General features: G+C 40.1%; 1 protein-coding gene across 8 annotated transcripts in view; it reads right to left on the reverse strand.

The window, feature by feature from the left end:
- LOC120417143 (protein winged eye) overlaps positions 1-17,884 on the reverse strand; it is a 370,323-nt gene that overhangs the window by 55,392 nt on the left and 297,047 nt on the right. For all 8 annotated transcript variants that reach the window (XM_052710731.1, XM_052710728.1, XM_052710732.1 and 5 more), the window contains one exon: positions 6,705-6,880. In XM_052710731.1, the coding sequence (XP_052566691.1) occupies positions 6,705-6,880 (176 nt within the window). The remainder of the gene's footprint in view (positions 1-6,704; positions 6,881-17,884) is intronic.

Here is a 17,884-nt window from a genome sequence, read left to right on the forward strand (position 1 = left end):
ATGCTGTCAGATTGCGGCGGGAGAAGCAGAAAGAAAAAAACCTCGGACAGGAGAGAACCAGGAAAAAAGTGCATCGATGCAGCCCCTCTTGCAGCAAGAAATGTGCAGCGTCGACGGTGATGAACAGAACAATAAAATAAACATTATTCTAATTTTATTAACAATTTAAAACAATCGAGTGGAGCGAGTTTTTTGCGCGCCATCTAGCGGCGGCGCCATAAAGCATGAGGAGACAAGCGATAACGGCGCGATCGAAATTGACAGTTCTTGTCTGTGGGTGGAGGGTGGAAGGATTTCTCGCGAGGGAATTGATTTTTTTCCTCCGATAATGACTTCGTAATGAGCTGTGAAGCTTCCGGATGGAAAGGGTGGACAATTTGAATGACGGTGGAACCTTTTTTCGTCACTTCCGGAAGTGTTGCCACAGACAAGGGGAGAAAGTATCGTAATCGTGGTTCAGCGATGGTTTTCTTGCCATCGCGAGCGTTCGAGGTGAATTTTTCCATCTCTGATCAAAGTAATTCTTTCATAAGAGTTCCATCGCAATGGTGAATTTTTCCACCTCTGCCTCAAAAATGTTTAAGTGATGGTTGAGAACCATCGTTTAAAGCATCGGTCACAAGAGGTTCATTTTGCGATGGTGAATTTTCTAGCTCTGGTTGCAATTTGCGTAAAACCATCGCGCGATGGTGAATTTTTCCATCTCTGCTCAAAACTGAGCATTTCGATTTTTTTTTTCACAGTAAATTTCATAAAGAATCCTAGCACGTCCCCTTGTCTGGTAATGAATCACGTCGAAATGAATTTAAATTACCGGGGATGTGTCAGGGCCGCACTTTGCGAGGAAATTGGAGAAATTTATTTTCATTTTTTCACCCGAGGAGACACTAGCTCATTCAGAAAGAAATGAAAAGTTCGCCAAAAATCTTCCCAGGCTGAGAGTTAAAACAAGGAAAAAAAATCAAAGTATTTTCCTAGATAAGACAGAAGACGAATTGTTCACGGCGGGACCCCTCGGCAACGAGGGGCGCGCGCGATGCATCGGAAAAAAAATCTGAATATCATGAATATTGATGACACTTCAATCACTCGTTCCTCTCCTCATCGCATCGCGCGCCGTCCATTATTATTACTTTTATAGAGGGCGCGCGCGTCGCCGCCGCCACCTTCCCCACTCCGGACTTCACGTCGGTTCTCTCTTCTTTTTTCGGGGGGAGTTTGTTCGTTAGCTCGCTCTTTACACACCAATTTAGCGGATAAAAAATGAGCATGCAAGAGCAAGGCGGGGAGGAGGAGGGCCCGATCAGAAATCAGATTTTCCATTGTGAAGCCCCTACGCGAATGGGAGGAGGAGGACGATTCGAGGGGGGGCACGAATTCCAAGATTTTGTTATAAATTTTGGATTCTCATGCTCTCGAAGTCTCTTATTTCGAGACTACGGAGCCTGAATTAGGAATCGAAAGCTGCAAGTTATTTGCTGGAATGACTTGAATTTTGGATTCTTGACTCCGATTGACTTCGATTTTTTTTTCTGGTCGAGCCCCGGCAGGAATCGGAAGGAATTGTGTTGCGCTTGTTAGGAATTTGTTGATTTTTAGGATGGGAAATGAGTGACGTTTATTGGGTGGGTGTGCAGAAAAAAGTGGAGCCTGTTGGAACCGCATTCTTGCATGGAATTACTCGCGAGGAGTTTGTTTAAAACGAGCTATCAGAAAGGAATTTGTCTGAATTTATAAAATTTTGTAAATATAGAACATTAAAACAAATCTTAAGGCCTTTGCAGTAACAAAAAAAGTATGTAAAATAACAAATATAAAATTATATGAAATGTTTCTTTCATCTACTGTTCAAAATATCAAAATATCAAAATCAGTCATTTAACAATATTTAAATTAAATAATGATTTTCTATGTTTATAGATTACTACCTGATCTCACCATAATCTGCACTTTTCTGCAGTAAAAAGCCGAGAGAATAGTTCTACCAGAATTAAATGAAAGAATAAACCTCTCGCGGGTGAACCACCACGAAATTGTGTTGATTTGTTCATTGAAACAGTTCATCCCATTGAGTGGCTTATATTGCCAAATGACCATCTCAAAGACATCGAACTTTGGTGGCCAATACGACAAAGGCGCGGTTCGATAAGTCGGTCTTGGGTCTTGGGTTCGAGTCTCCATTTCTGCACTTTTTTGGTTGATGAACTGTTTTGAAAATGAACCCATGAGAATAACGCTCTCGTCAATCTCGGGGTATTTCCTCTGTGTCCGTTAACAGTACCTTTATACTACCAGATCGTGTTCTTTATTCTCCCGAATGGCGCTGCCCAACTGTGGGTGTAGTCAGCACAATTTTATAGATATAAATAGTCAAATTTGAAGTGGAAGCTGTCTCAAATGCTTTGACATACAGGAGTAATTTTAAAGTCATTTTTTAAATTCATTTTTCAACATTTAAGTAAGTTCAGAAAATGCCTTAAAAAATAAAAAATATTGAATTTCTGTAGGATAAAAATAAATCATCTCTTCAGAGATCCAAAACTTTGTTCGAGTTTTGTATATTTTAGCAAATAGGCAACAATTAATATTAAATTATTTTTTGTAGAAAGTTTTAACACAAAATACAAAAAATATATTCGAATTCAATTCATACATTAGCATCAAGCGACAGGCTCTCAAACTTAACTTAATAAAAGAAATGAATATTTGTAATGGGTGCGCTAAAATTAATTAAGAGCGAGTTTTTCACCAATGTGTAACAGGTCGTATCGAGGTGCTCCGATTTGGATGAAACTTTCAGCGTTTGTTTATCTATACATGAGATGAACTCATGCCAAATATGAGCCCTCTACGACAAAGGGAAGTGGGGTAAAACGGGCTTCGAAGTTTGAGGTCGAAAAAACACAAAAAATCTTAAAATTGCTCGCATTTCCGTAAAACTTCATCAATTCCAACTCTCTTAGATGACATCTAACTTACGTGAAATTGTCCGAGGATTCCAAATATGACAAAATTGAGACCAAAAAGTGCCGTCTTCTTGGCCTGCAGGGCAAACACTAACGTTGTAAAATGTTTGTTCTAGAAAAATCGAAAAACTATGAGAAAAACTGCGATTGGCCAAAAAGTTAACACCGTAGGCTTATAGTCCAAGTAATTACCTATCATTTGATCTATGGGAGTATGGGTGTTGGAGGCTGTTGCAAAAAGATATTAAGGTTTTAAAAAAATCCATTTTTAACAGTAATTCGCAAAAGCTAAGAGAAAAATTCGAACCAATCCTGGATGTCTATAGCACATTTTGAAGTGCTTCAAAAAACCTTTTGAATGCATCTAAGAGAGTTGGAATTGATGAAGTTTTACGGAAATGCGAGCAATTTTAAGATTTTTTGTGTTTTTTCGACCTCAAACTTCAAAGCCCGTTTTACCCCACTTCCCTTTGTCGTAGAGGGCTCATATTTGGCATGAGTTCATCTCTAGTATAGACAAACAAACGCTGAAAGTTTCATCCAAATCGGAGCACCTCGATACGACCTCTAGAACAAACCGAGCAATATTTACAAATACTGCCTCTTAAATCTTTTCGAACTTTCTTTTTATAAAATACCATTTGAAAAAAACATTTACAAACTTCATTAAAAACTTCATAGGCATAAGATATAATTTGCTGTTTATTACTATTTAAAAAGTTTTTGCAACTGCTTGAATAGCTTAAAAAAAGTTGTTTACCTCAATGTGTGTAAACAATATTAAGTTTTTTTTAAAGTGCAATAAGCTATTATGTTTCATATTATAAAAGTAAATTTTTTATTCTGTTTAAAACATGTTTACAGTCTAGACTCGATTATCCGAAGGCCTCGGATAAAATTCACTTCGGATAATCGAATCATGATTTTTTGTATTATTTTTTATTTTCAAGCTTATAAGCTATAGGTATAACCTATAGGTTTGATCCCTAAACTACGCTAAAATGCTTTAGAATATTTAAATCCAAGAAGGCGGCCAAAATGGCGGTGATTAATAATGAAAAAAAAAAAATGCATTTTATTTTTTAATAGGCAATCAACAACTCAAATTTAGCTAAAATGGGGTAGCAGAACTCGAATTCAATGTTAAAACCATGAAAATGAAAGAAAAAAAAACACGAAAAACATTTTTTTGTTCGTGATTCGATTATCCGAAGTCAAAAAACAAACCTTCGAATTATAGAACTTCGGATAATCGAACCTTCGGATAATCGTGGTTGGGCTGTACTACATAGGAGAATAAAAATTAGGTTAACTATTTTGTTATTTTCAAGGTAATTTTCAGTATGAATGTTATTGAACCGAAATTTAGTATTTATTTTGATTATTTTTAATAAAATGTTAATTAAGAGTTTGTTTTGTTTCAAACTTGCACTGATTTCATTCAACCAACTTCACGTTAACACTTATCTAAAGTTAACGAATGATAAATAGTATTACAAATTTTACTGTCAGTTGAAACTTTTTAAAAATTGGCGCAATGTTTACAAACATTGATCATTTACCCAAAGCGCCTTTACATAAGGCTTTACAGCCGAATGAATTTACCTGAAAAACGATTATGTTTATGACACCGTGCTGTGTCGAAAATAAACAGCTTTCATTTCCAAAAAACACCCAGATTATTTTTCAACCTTCTGTTGACTTAATGTCAGGCTAAATTTTAGCAAATTTTGATCTGATAATTTGTCGCCTTACTGAAACTGTGCGATTTATTTATGGGGAAGTATGTTTAAATCACTAACACAAACATACAAACTAACACAAACAAAAATAGTTTCGTTAGTAAGCCTAATGTGACGTTTCACTTGTGAATGTATAAGTGAGATTGATATTTTTGCGCGATTCTTCACGAAAGTGCCGAGAAAGCCTTGTTCTCTCTCAGCATCACTCTCAGTGAGTGCTCAGTTGCCAAAGCATCTCAACATCACTGACAGCGATGAAATTCTGTCTTCTTCCTGTCAAAATTGACTGGTTTCGTTAAATGCTCAAAGTGACAACCATTATATCATACCCACGGGTCACCGCTAATGTCGCGAGACCTACCCCGAAGGGGTCATTTATGCTGGTACTCATTCTTTTCAGTACCAAAAAGGCTGTCAAACAGTAAAGGTATTTGTATAGTTAATATTGTGCGTTTCCCGGGCTCGTTTGAGTGAGCGATCGGTTCTGAGATATGCACGCAGGTCTCTAAAGTTTGGAGTGAGTGAGACGGTCTCTCGTAGAAACTCGAGAGAGAGGGGGAGGTAATCAATTTTCACAGCTGGAGTATCGAGAAATTAAAAAAGAGAGATGTGTGCCGGTAACATGGAGTGAAATTTTCGCATCTATCATGGTAAACTTCACAGCACCTTGACAGAAAGTTTAACTCCATGTTGCACTTTTAATTTCTCGATAATCAAGAAGAATAGCTTGCCCGGTTGCTTGACTGTCTCTCTCTAATATGTTTGAGCAATTTGATTTATGACCAGGCTCCTTTTGTGACGCTCCGGAGTTGGAGAGTTTGAGTTCGGAGCAGACGTCGTTAGGGCCAAGGTTTCGCCAGAAACGGCCTTCGAACAAAAGAGGAACTCCTCGAGAGTTGGGCTTTTGTTCGGCGCAGGCCAAAATAAGGACGGAGACAAAAACCTAATTTTAATACAAGTCCATAAGCCTTGAAGCACACTAAACAATGATAATGACACTATGTAGTATGGCTTTGACTTGCCGAGCAGAAGAGTGGGCTAGATTTGCCTTGTTGAACGAGGATCTGCCAGTCATTGCCGGCTGTCAGATTGAGAGTCGATTATCAGAGCGCTTCGTCCTGCTCAGGAAATCGCGAGTCTCGCCTCAACGCCGAAGATGCTCCGGAAGACGTCCAGACAGATCTGCCGAGGGATGACGGACGAAATCTTAAAATTGACTTTGCAATCAGATGAGGAATAGGCAAAATTAGTACACCCAAATAAAAGAAGTCTGACAAGAAATGTTAATCAACAGCTCAAACAGATGTTTACGCGTCTTCTGTCAGAGCTTCGTTCAAACTTATCAGAAAACTTAAACTCTTTTGTTTCGTCCAACAAAACTTGCTCAAGGTGTGCATTAATCGCGTCATACACCCCGAGCTGTGTAATCGGGCGGATGATTTCTGTACTGGGAAAACGCTTTTATTGAATGGTTCGAAAATTGAGAAATCGGAAATCCATTTCGGAGATTACTCTTCACGCCAAAAAAGAGCGGGGAAGAAACTCGAAAGCCGTCGGCAAATGTTGAGCTCGTTTTCGGTAACCCAGAGAATGCCACACGATGATAAATGCTTTTTTAAAGTACCATAAAAGTCGTTCAAATACAGTCTATCTCTCGCCTTTTTTCTGTTAAAGAGGTTTATGTTAAACCTTCTTTTTCTCTCTCTCGAGCGCATCAGTATGGGAATACAGATTGTGGAATGTTGTGCAGTGCAGTGCAATTCCACACGGAATGGTACCAGTTCTGGCGCGATGGTGTGAAAATTAGCACCCGCACTAACGGGCGCAGCTGTCAGTGAAGCGTTACGGAGCGTAACGCTGCGTTTGACAGGCGTAACGGTCGGCAGAACCATCTTTACCAGTTTCAGCCTGGTTCTTTGAAGTTTTTTTTTTTGAATGAAAATAAACATTCCCACAGTTCTGTCAACGAAGCGTCACCAAGCGTAACGACACCTACCTTCGCCATTGGTTTGGAACTCGAACGCACGGCTGGCAGCACTGGTGGGCACGGGTGGCCATAGGTTCCGGTGATGGTGCTGCTGCTGTGACAAGGTCCCGGCGGAAGAACCGACGATGCCAGGTCCTACTAGGCGACCATTGGCCGTGGGCCCCAACATGCCTTGGCAAGGCACACTGTAACGGAAAGAAGGAGAAGACAAAAAGAAAATTAGTAACGCTTAGACGTCACGTTCCGGTAGGTGTACCCGTTACCAAACCCCGCGTTATTGTCGCGTAAACTTCAAACAAGAATAAGGAATTCATGAGCTGGTTGAGTGGTGTGGTTACGTCGGAGATAAGCTCCGCTCGAGGGCAAGGGGCATGAACTTTGTGTCACTTCTTTTTTTTGCGTTTCTTCCGTCGTGTCGTTCAAAGGATGTTGCGGGTTGTGGCTTTTGCTGACTTTTGAAACCCCCTCGCAGTTGCTACTGCGACAAGGGTTTGAAAGGCAGAACGGCGTGAAAACCGCGCCAAGAAAATGTGATAATTTTTAAATTTGCAAAAAATAAATATAAAATGCGGGACCGCCCAACGGCACACGTTAATGAGAGTCGTCCTCGGTCGGAGAGCAAACGAGTTAAATAATAATTCCTAGGGTAAATATTGACGCAAGTGCTTGGCCGTTGGAGTGCAAAAATGCTTTTGAGGGGGGTTTGGGCGCGAGCATTGGGCACTGTTTTGAGGACAATTCGTCGCAGGAGGTTGGTAATGCAAGGGCGATTCTTTCTTTTTATCTGTAAACTTTGACACATTTAAACTAAGTTCTACAAATGGTTCAATTTCACAGTTTTGTTTTTCAAACAAATGTTAGATTTTTTTCGGTTAACTTTAGTGATATTTCTTTCAACTAAAGTAACTACTTGACACTATTTGAGATAAAGCTTCAGATCAGATTTTATGAATAAATAGAAAATTCAAAATATGTTTGTAGTCGTATTATGCCTCAGGCAACGATTAAAAGATACAAAAACAAACAAACAGACCATCCACATTAACGACCCCCAGGTCTTTTGTCGTCTCTATTGCAAGTTTCTGCTCGAACCTAGGAGTCCGAAGGCTTGAATGGGGAGAGCACCCAAACCTTTTCTACTCCAAGGAACCTTCCACCCCAGTGTTTGAACTGACGACCTTCGGATTGCGAGTCCAACCGCCGCCAGCGATTCCACCGGAGTAGGCTTGGTTTGGTGTGTTGTTTGTACTTATGGCATGGAGACGACTCCTACACCTGGAATGACTTAACGGCCTAACAACCAAGGCCGGGACCGACATTTTACTTCCTCATCCGATGGAAAGTTGCAGCAGATGGTTTAAATGTCAGATTATTACTCATAAAAGTCTTGACCAAAATTTTCAATATTATTTTAAGAATTGCTATTGTTTGAAACAGTGAACAAAGAGCACAATAATGCTTTATGAAAAAGAAAAAAAAATATAAAATCTTTAACGCTATTCTGGAGGTGTAGAGAAAATAACGCAACCATTGGTTCAATCTTCAATATCTTTGATGCAAATTTAGAGCAAATTTTCTGATTTTTGTGAAAAAAATATGTTTAGAGATAATCAAGCTTGGTTTTATTCTTTTTTTTTGTGCAACCAACCAAACGGGACCACGCGGCCACTTCTTACAAATTGAGTTGTTTCCATGTATTTTAAGATCTACATTCTATACATGCAAATAACTCGCATAGGCATTTGGAAGGTGTTAGCTCTGCCGAGCTTCAGTGACCCATTTCTACGCTGGCTAGCCGAGCGCGAGGTACTTCAGCTTTACCGACAAGCCCCGCCCTGAAGAACGTTTGCACCAATCGGGTTCAAACGTTATTTAGAACTTCCGAACCCTTGTCAAATGGACAAGGACCCAGCGCGTATATAGTTGGTAGTAATAGTATTCCTAATTCCAAATATAGTTCACCAAGTCGCGATAGCCTAGTGGTTAGCATTTTTGCTTACCAATCCAAAGGACGGGGGATCGAACCCCGACTCGAGCGACATTGATTTTTCGTTCATGTTCAGAGTTTCAAGATTTATTTATATTTCCTATACTTTCTCGTTGGGAGCAGATGGGAATCGAACCCAGGACCATTCGCTTACAAAGCGAACACCGTAACCAGTCAGCCACGGCCGCTCCTTGATAATCAAGCTTGGTTTTACAGGTAAAAAATCACTTTACCAACAAAAATGCACGATATCAAAATTTAAGTAAAGTATTTTTTGATTGCAAATTTTAAATAACGTCTCCAAACAAAGTCAAAATATTTTTTAACGTTTTTTCCACGTTTAAAAAACGGTTTTTTTTGCAAATAATGGCAACACTGTCAAATGAATTTTGCCCATACTCATTATCGATTACTTAAGGTGATATGGGTTGAAATATTCGAAAGAAATGATTCGTTACGTCATTTATAGATGGCACCCAAGAGATAGCTCAAATCATGCATTCAAATCAATGTGTGTGTGTGTGTGTGCAACCAACCAAACGGGACCACGCGGTCGCTTCTTACAAATTGAGTTGTTTCCATGTATTTTAGATTTTAAATCCTATACATGCAAATAACTCGCATAGGCATTTGGTAGGTGTTAGCTCTGCCGAGCTTCGGTGACCCATTTCTACGCAGGCTAGCCGTGCGCGAGGTACTTCAGCTTGAATCGACAAGCCCCGCCCTAAAGAACGTTTGCATCAATCGGATTCAAACGTTATTTAGCACTTCCGAGTCCTTGTCAAATGGACAAAGACCCAGCACGTATATAGTTTGTAGTAGTAGTTTATTCCTAATTCTACCAATCCAAAGGACGGGGGATCGAACCCCGGTTCGAGCGACTTTAATGTTTCGTTCATGTTAAGAGTTTCAAAAATTCATATTTCCTGATCTTTCTCGTTTGGAGCAGATGGGAATCGAACCCAGGATCATTCGCTTACAAAGCGAACACCGTAACCAGTCAGTCACGGCTGCTCCATAAATCATGCATTCAAATCAATCATCGAAAAAACTCATTTCTGGAGTTTTTTTTTAAAAGGTCCAATAAACCAAATTTTCAGTTTTTGCTTTTTGGGTGTTTTTTACTACCCCTGACTCAAGGCGGTTTCGAAAACACCCAAAAAGCAAAAACTGGAAATTTGGTTTATTGGACCTTTTCAAAAAAACTCCAGATTTTGAGGTTGTGTTTACATAAATTCCGCTAAAACTGTTTCATATTTGAGTAATATCATTCAAATCTGGGTAAATTTTTCTCGATTTGATTGAATTTGAAGTGAAATTAACTCAAATAAGACACATTATTCTCTCGGTCACTTAAAAATAAATAAATAAAATGCTTCGTAATTTATGGAAGGCACTAGATGGATAACTCAAATAATTGGGAGTTAGTTTCTTCTAAATTATGTTCCGTAATCTGTATCCTGACAAAATTTAGAACAAATTTCGATATTTTTTTAATTTGAATCAATCGGAGTAAAATTAACTGTGAAAAAATAGTTTTTAATAAGCGTGTAACCAAGTAACTAAAAGAAGTAATTTGCGTTGGTTTATGACTTAAGTTTGGTTTGAATATCGCTCCCTCGAGGGAGTTTGCAGACACATGCAATTTGAAAATTACTATTGTTTGCACACTCGCTTCGAAGGGCAATTATGGAGCAAATCGCGCACTGTTCGGTGTGGGCGGGTGCTCGATGCAATTGTTGGTATACTATTTTCCTACTTTAATTTGTGTATTTTGTAAGCATAGAGCGCCAGGTGTGTAAATTAATGTTGAAGGAATTATTACGGGATAGTTTGACTAATTATAGCAAAACAGAGCGAGATGGTAATCCTTTGATTTTTTTTCTTTTAAAAATTAAAGAAGATATGGCTAAACTGTCTCTATAAAGAATCAAGAGATATCACAAAGAGCGAGAGATGCGAGTATTGGTTAGCTTCTTAATGCTGTGCACATTCTTCGCATCGTAGCTTGGTTGTTTGCGTGCGCTCTCGTTGAAAGCTTCGTCGCTTAGAAATGCTCAAGTTATCTCTTCGATACTCAGAGTAATGGTTACAAACTAAAATTTTCATGCTGAACCTATTTTATTCCAGTTTACAGTTCCGATTCTACCTCCAACAGCAAACTAATCAAAGTTGGCAAACTTTAACCCGCGCTATCGCTTCCCCTGCATCAATCAAGATCCGGCCCGGATTCCGGCCATATCCGGAAAGGGGAGATATATTCCGTGCTTGTTAATCACACCGGTGATGCCGTTCCGTTGCCATGTTCCCAGGGGTTGTGGGGCAACTGCTGATCGCAGCACGGCGGCAAATTAAAACTTGGCTAAATGGAAAACAAACTTGAGCCCGTTTCCGGGCTCGAAATCGTTGATTCACCCGGGTATCAACTCGGCAAGAATGGATACACAACGGATACCGTGTATCAACCCACGGAACGTCACACCGCTGAAGGGCGGAGGAAAAAACAACAAGGAAATGCATGCCTGCAAATGCAGTGAATTATCTTAATCTAAAATCGCCAGAAGCGCAGCACATCGGGCCCCGGAAAGAACAATGCACTTTTTTCCCGAGAAAGGACCGGACTGCAGTTCGTGATGTGATTTAACGAATACCTGTGAGCATCAACGTAGGCGCTCACAACAGAAGCGTGCTCAATTTTTATTTTTAAAGAAGGAGGGAAATTTCAGTTCTATACCCCTCGCTTTAGGCAAAGTTTTCGTTTTATCTAGTTTGGTCAATCGCTAGCGCAACACTGCCGAGCAAACGCTTGTGCGCCAACAAACAATGTTTGGACCTGCTCTGCTATTGTGTTCGTGAGCCTTCATTCCTCCTATTGTTCCCCGGTTGGTCGTACAGTGGACCACACAGTTGTGTTTCGGCAGGCCATTTTTGCATAATTGCGAATGGTTAGCGCTGAAATTTATGTTTGCTTTCTCCTACTTTTACCCCCTACCTTTTAATGTTGCTGCTACCTGCAACTTGCAAATACACATAACCGTGTCCGAATCCCTCAAGCAGCTCTCAGGGATGGAAGGCAGCAAAAAAATCAACAGTTCATTTCGCCTCGGCCACTTTACCGGGTTTTGGGGGCCGCAAAACATAATGAGATGCAAATGAAGACACTATCCGGCACACACACACAGGCACACATTTGCTACTATTTCGTGTGTTTGTGCGCGTTCATCACGCTCACCTGCTGCATCCTCTCGAGGCACTCGCAAAACACGCACATATGCAAATTAGCTTGCTCTCTATTTATGGGCGTGCTGGTACAGGGAAAACACGTTGGTTTGATATTTCTGCATTATTTATTGTATTCAATTGATCCGAATTCTAGTACTCACAGCAAGTGCCTACGAAATTCCGACTTTGTTTGAATACTCCAAATGTCTTTACCACGACAACCTGATTTCTGCTGACATTCTGCTTGCGTTCGTTTCACACACAAACGATTGAGTAATGCGCACAGTCACTCCCTCAGACATTGACTTCCCTCTGGAAATATATTCGCTCAGAGAACGGTCGTTTGACATTCTACCGAGATTCCGATCATCTCTCCCATGATCGCATTCAGATGACTTCTGTCACCACGCAGCAAACACAAGGAAGAGAGAGAGAGACGAAACATTTTTCGTTCGTTTCGTCTTTGTGTTTACGTTCACCGACCGTCGCCAAGCAATGACGATCATGATAGGCGCTGCATGTCAGCGATCAAATTTCGTTTTCGGAAATGATCGCTGACAGAAAGTTCTATCAAATATCAAGCAGTTCCATTCGGTGACAGAGATACCTTTTCAAGCATAGTTCACAGCCGAAATTTTTCCTCATATTTTTTGTAAATTTAAGCTATGCTTTTGTAGTCGGCCGATTTCATGACATTTTAATTTTGTATTCTACTTAAATTTTCCTGGGGACTTTCCTAGGACCAAAACTATCAAAACATTGTAAAAGACTCGTAGTGTGTTTGTAAACAAAGAATGTATCTCTTTCCTGTCAAATGTAAACAGCGTGAGCAAGATACACTCTTTGTTTACAAACTCACTACGGTCCTTTTGCATTGTTTTGCTAGAAGGAAGTCATCATTTTTTTATAAGTCTCCATGCAATTTTGGCAGCTACCCGATTTTTTTGTTACGTTTTGGAGACCAAAAAAGGCATTGTTTGAGCCACAGAGATGTATGAGCACATTTTTTCCGCCACTTTAAGTTCGATTTTAAGATTCAATCGTCACTCAAACAGTATTTACTTAATTTTTGAAATCCGTTATCTCAAAAAATTATGATCGCATTTTCAATTTAAAAAAACATTATTCGTGAAGTATTCTGATCCCTTCGAAAAAAAATAGTCTGGAAAATTGTAATTCAAAACTAACTTTTCAAGAATACCAAAAATGCAATATAACCTTAGAAAACATCAATTTTATTGCTTCTGCAATTTTTAAAAGTACCATTACTGAAGTAATGTAAAAAGTATTTTGTAACACCGATGTTTGAAAATGACAAAGACAATCTTATGGGAAATTGGAAGAGTTTTCTGGTAAAAATATTCACGAGACTGAAAAATCAAGTCTGTTATACAGAAATTGTCAAAAAACAATCAAAAAACCATTTTTTCAACATTTTTTTAAACCGCTGTAACTTCACAAGGATTGGACTTAGGACAGTGGTCAATATGCAGACTTTTATGTAAAATTGTCTGGAAAATCGATTCCCATATTTGGTTTTTTAAAAATTTTGACGTTTAGTGCACTTAAAAAAACAGTTTCAGTAAATGATTTTCTTAATTTTTTTAGATAATTTGCTCCATCTGGCATTTTTTGTAAGTATTTTTGTAACATCTTAGGCTATTTTCACAAAAAAATGAAAATTGAAAATTGAAAAAATCGTGGGCTCACCTTCAAATTTGACTTTAAAACTTAAAAATCAAAAAATCACATAAAAGTAGCGTGTTTTATTCCTTAAGTATATTTTTTTTCGAAAAGCCCGTAAAAGTCTCTACAAGTTTGCCTTTGACAACTTTTTGACATAATGCAATGGCTTCGAGATACAGCAATATTTAAATTACGAAATACAAAAATATTTAAAACACAAACGCCCTTCTCAAATGTCATTATCGACTGAAACTGGCACCATATACACAAAAATGACTTACATAAGTGTAGGATAACATGTCTACAAAGTTTCATTGAAATCGGAGTACCTAAAAACTCCTGTTTTGGGCTGGAATTGCTCTTACACCCTTTAAAAAAATACATCTTGCCAATTGCTCGTGTAACTATAACAAGATTAAATAATTTTATAATGTGTCAAACCACCGAGGTCCCACTGTACTGTAGGACCACATTGCTAGCTCGTCGAGGATGCCAGGTACCATTACTCTCGGCGTTAATTAGAATTAACACACACGCGCGCGGGACACTGTATCGTGTACTTGCAATTAAATTTAAAACAAATTCTTTACAGTCGAGTGTGTTTCTTTTTTTTTTGCTTGCAGAGACCCCCACACTAGAGTTGTAGTTGGAAGAAAAAGGTGTCACAAGTCTCCTAGAAATGGTGCCGCCACGGCCCTTTTTCCGATATGTGCACCGCTGGAGGAAGCGGACCGGTATCTGATGCCGCTTGCTGTACGCCGTCCAATTAAGGTGAGAGGTGAAGATTACTGCAAAAGATTACGTTTTCGAGGAGGTCGAGATATTACGAGACTTGTTGGAAGCGGATTTTGACAAAGATTTAAAATGATTTTTATTCATGAAATGCTGCAAGTCAAGACGAATCGTGACAACGTCAATAATTGCCAACAACTGAAGTAACGCTTGTTATGGTTCACGCTGGGTCACTTTTCATGCGCAGGCGTTACGCTTTGTGCTTCGTCTATTTCCTGAAATCAGAACAATTATTTGCATAAAAGTTGCTTAAATATTGTGTAAATTACTGAGAAATTGACAAATTACAGAGCGTATGGCCAGTACTTGGATTATTCGGCCATGAATTTTATTCATTGTTGTTCTGGAATAAATCTGTTGATGCAATTTGAATGATTTAGAAAATATCTCACAAAACAAGAAACACAGTCATTTTTGATTTTCGAGCTCGGCAGAATTCTGCCGAAAACAGAACAACTAATTTTTTCGGCAGAAAAATGCCGAACTTCGGCATATTAACTGTCATTTTTCGCCGAGAATTCGGTAGAATGACTCCCATTTTGCCGAGATTCGGCATATATTTCTGCCGAGCGATAAGTTGTTCTGATTTCGGCAGAATTTTGCCGAAGTTCGGCATAAAAATCTAAGTGTGAAAGGTGATGCACAAAATTTCAGCTCATAAAAAAGTCCAACTTTGTTTCGAGAAGCACCCGGCATGGTGTAACCCACAAAACGCAATTAAATTAATAGAAAAACAAGCCTCAAAATTGCTTATTGCCACGCTGCTTCTGACTGCATGGGCAAATAATGATGATATGATTATGGTACCCCCCCCCCCCCCCCTCCCTTTTTTCCAGATCCCTGGCAACCCTGATCATTTTGTCCGGAGAAGTCAGCGGGGAGGGGAGGGGTTCTTTCGGGACGGCAATTATTATTTATTTACGCATTTATAAGCGCCACTTGGCCGATGGGTGGCATGGGTGGGGGGTCCAATGCAACCGACCCCCCCCCCCCTACCCTTCGAAATTCTGAATCACCAGAAACGGTAGCGCGGCGAACCCCTCGGGAACATGTCGCCGGGAAAGGAAGCACCATGACGGCAATATGGTGTTGATGCGCTTCGAGGAGGGATAATTGAGTCGGAAAAAAACGGAGGAAAAAAATAAAAACAGTCGACGGAGTACATTTTTTACCATTATGACATCGTGTGTAACATCGAATGAATCGATTTTGAGTTTCTTTTCACCGTTGTGGAACTGTTGGTGTACTTAAACAGATCAGAAATCAATCAAAAGCTGTGACAAAAGTATCAGAAAAATTGAAGTTTGATCAGAACGTACTTTAACATAATTTCGTCGCCGGCCCTGCAAACCTAATTTTCTAGGTTATAACCTTTTTTAATTGTTCTGATTCTTATTCATATAACAACTTATTCTGTATCTCACCGACGTTTCAATCATGGATTCAGATCTTCCTCAGGGTTCAAGATTTCGCTGTCACTTAAAAAAAGGTGCGAAAAAATCTCGGAAAAAATTGAGTCATGCTGCGATTTGTCGCTACATCAATTTACTAGCCCAAACTTCAGCGAATTTACACGGAGAAAAAAGAGTTCCCAAAATCGTGAACAAGCGTTCATGAAAATGGGAACCTCGAACAAAGAGTTCAAATCCCATAGTACGATTTTGAAAAACGTACCATGGAATTTGAACACTTTGTTTGTGGTTCCCATTTTCATGAACGCTTGTTCACGATTTTGGGAATTCTTTTTTCTACGTGTACAACAAGAAAAGGTAACACGTGTAGGACCACAACCACTCTCTATCAACAATTTGCATCCACCTCTCGAGTTGATGATTGCTCCCATCAGCCTCGGCAAGAAGCAAACAACGAGGTGATTTGCACCAGATGGCGTCGCAAAGTTCGCAGACTCTTGCGGGAAAAGAAGAAGAAAAAAATCCACTTTATGGCTTTATCGGCCACTTTTTCGACAGTGAGAGTGAGAGCAAAAAACCGACAAGAAAACAAACACTCTTAATTTAGGGAACTCACGTCCATTAGCCGCGTTTGCTAGGTTATTGTTGTTGTTGTTCTTGTGTGAGTTATTTACGCGTGTTTTTGTTGGGCCGCGCTGGGGTAAACAAAAACAAGCGGCGGTAGAACCGCCAGTGTGACAGTTGTGCTGTGTGTGGTTTTCTGATGGATCAAGGGTGAATTATTGGGCTACATTTGACGCTTTGGCGTTGATCAGTTTGTGAAACTCCTCTATTTTTAGTTTGACAGTTGTGTAGTTTGACAGGACTCCGCTCGCGGCGCTGTGGCGCTAGTGTCGGCTACCTTCTTTACTGGTGAGGCTGTTGATGCACGACCTTCTCGAATCTCGCGTCGATTGGATTAAATTTATTCAATCGAAAATAAAAACGGAGTTCGCTGGAGAAGACCGATCAACCGGAATATATCAGCCCAGTCGATCGCAATATCTCTCCCGCACAGGTTTTGCACTTTTTCTTTCCCAGTGCCAGCCCGAATGGAACCGGTTCTCGATACCCTCGCGGCGGTTACTCGAGAAGACTGTATACAAGAGAGTAATCTACCACCCGCCTCTCGATGACATCAGCGCCGGTTTGGGGTGGTCGTGTACCCTCGGGGGACCTCTACCAAACGGGGATTGTAATTTCGTGCCTGCGGGAATCGATATTTCGATGGAGTTTCCACCAAAAACTTGAAAATGAAACCTCTCTCTTCACATGCAACCTAACCTAGAAAAAGCAGAAGGGGACGCGCCGCGCTGCATAATGATCTGAGAAATGTCACAAATTAATGGTTCCCGTGGACTGTCGGTGGCAGACATATGAGGGGAACCTGCAGTGCCAGGCCAAAACACGCATCGTTGATCCTGGTAATAGATAGACACACACACGTGGTCCGACCCCGGGATGTCCGGAACTTGGTCACAAACGGAGAGCTGCTTTCCGTCATAAAGTGAGAAGCGAGAGCAGCAATAACGAAACTGCCAAAAAACGATAAACTGTAACAAATAGGCCATTAGGAGCCGTTTTGTAGATATGCCCGTTTAATGAAAGTTTTGGGTTGTTGTTTTTGGTGGTGGCGGCGGCGATTCCCACGGGACGGAACCATGTGTTTTGAGGCGTGGGAGGACCGACGCGACGGAGTCGTCAACCAGTATGTGTAGAATATCAAAGGAGATTGCTCTGGGGAACCATACGCAGACGAGCGGAATGTTATGACTAGCGGCGGTAATGAAGCGGAAATGGACGACGATATTCGGGTTAAGATTGAGATGTATACGGCGGCGGCGACGGGTTTGGTAGACAGATTCCGTGACAAATTCTTGGCTTTGAGAAGGGTAAAGTGCATTCGGCATGGACTTAAGAATGTTTTCCAACATTGGATTTTTGAAAAAATCCATTCCAACAGGCGTGAAGAAGCAAATAAACTTAATATAACAGACAGCCGTGAATATTGGTCATGAATGTGGGAGCACACGGCGTTACAAAAAGTAACG

The sequence above is a fragment of the Culex pipiens genome, chromosome 3 (assembly GCF_016801865.2).
Source record: "Culex pipiens pallens isolate TS chromosome 3, TS_CPP_V2, whole genome shotgun sequence".
Lineage (NCBI taxonomy): Eukaryota > Metazoa > Arthropoda > Insecta > Diptera > Culicidae > Culex > Culex pipiens.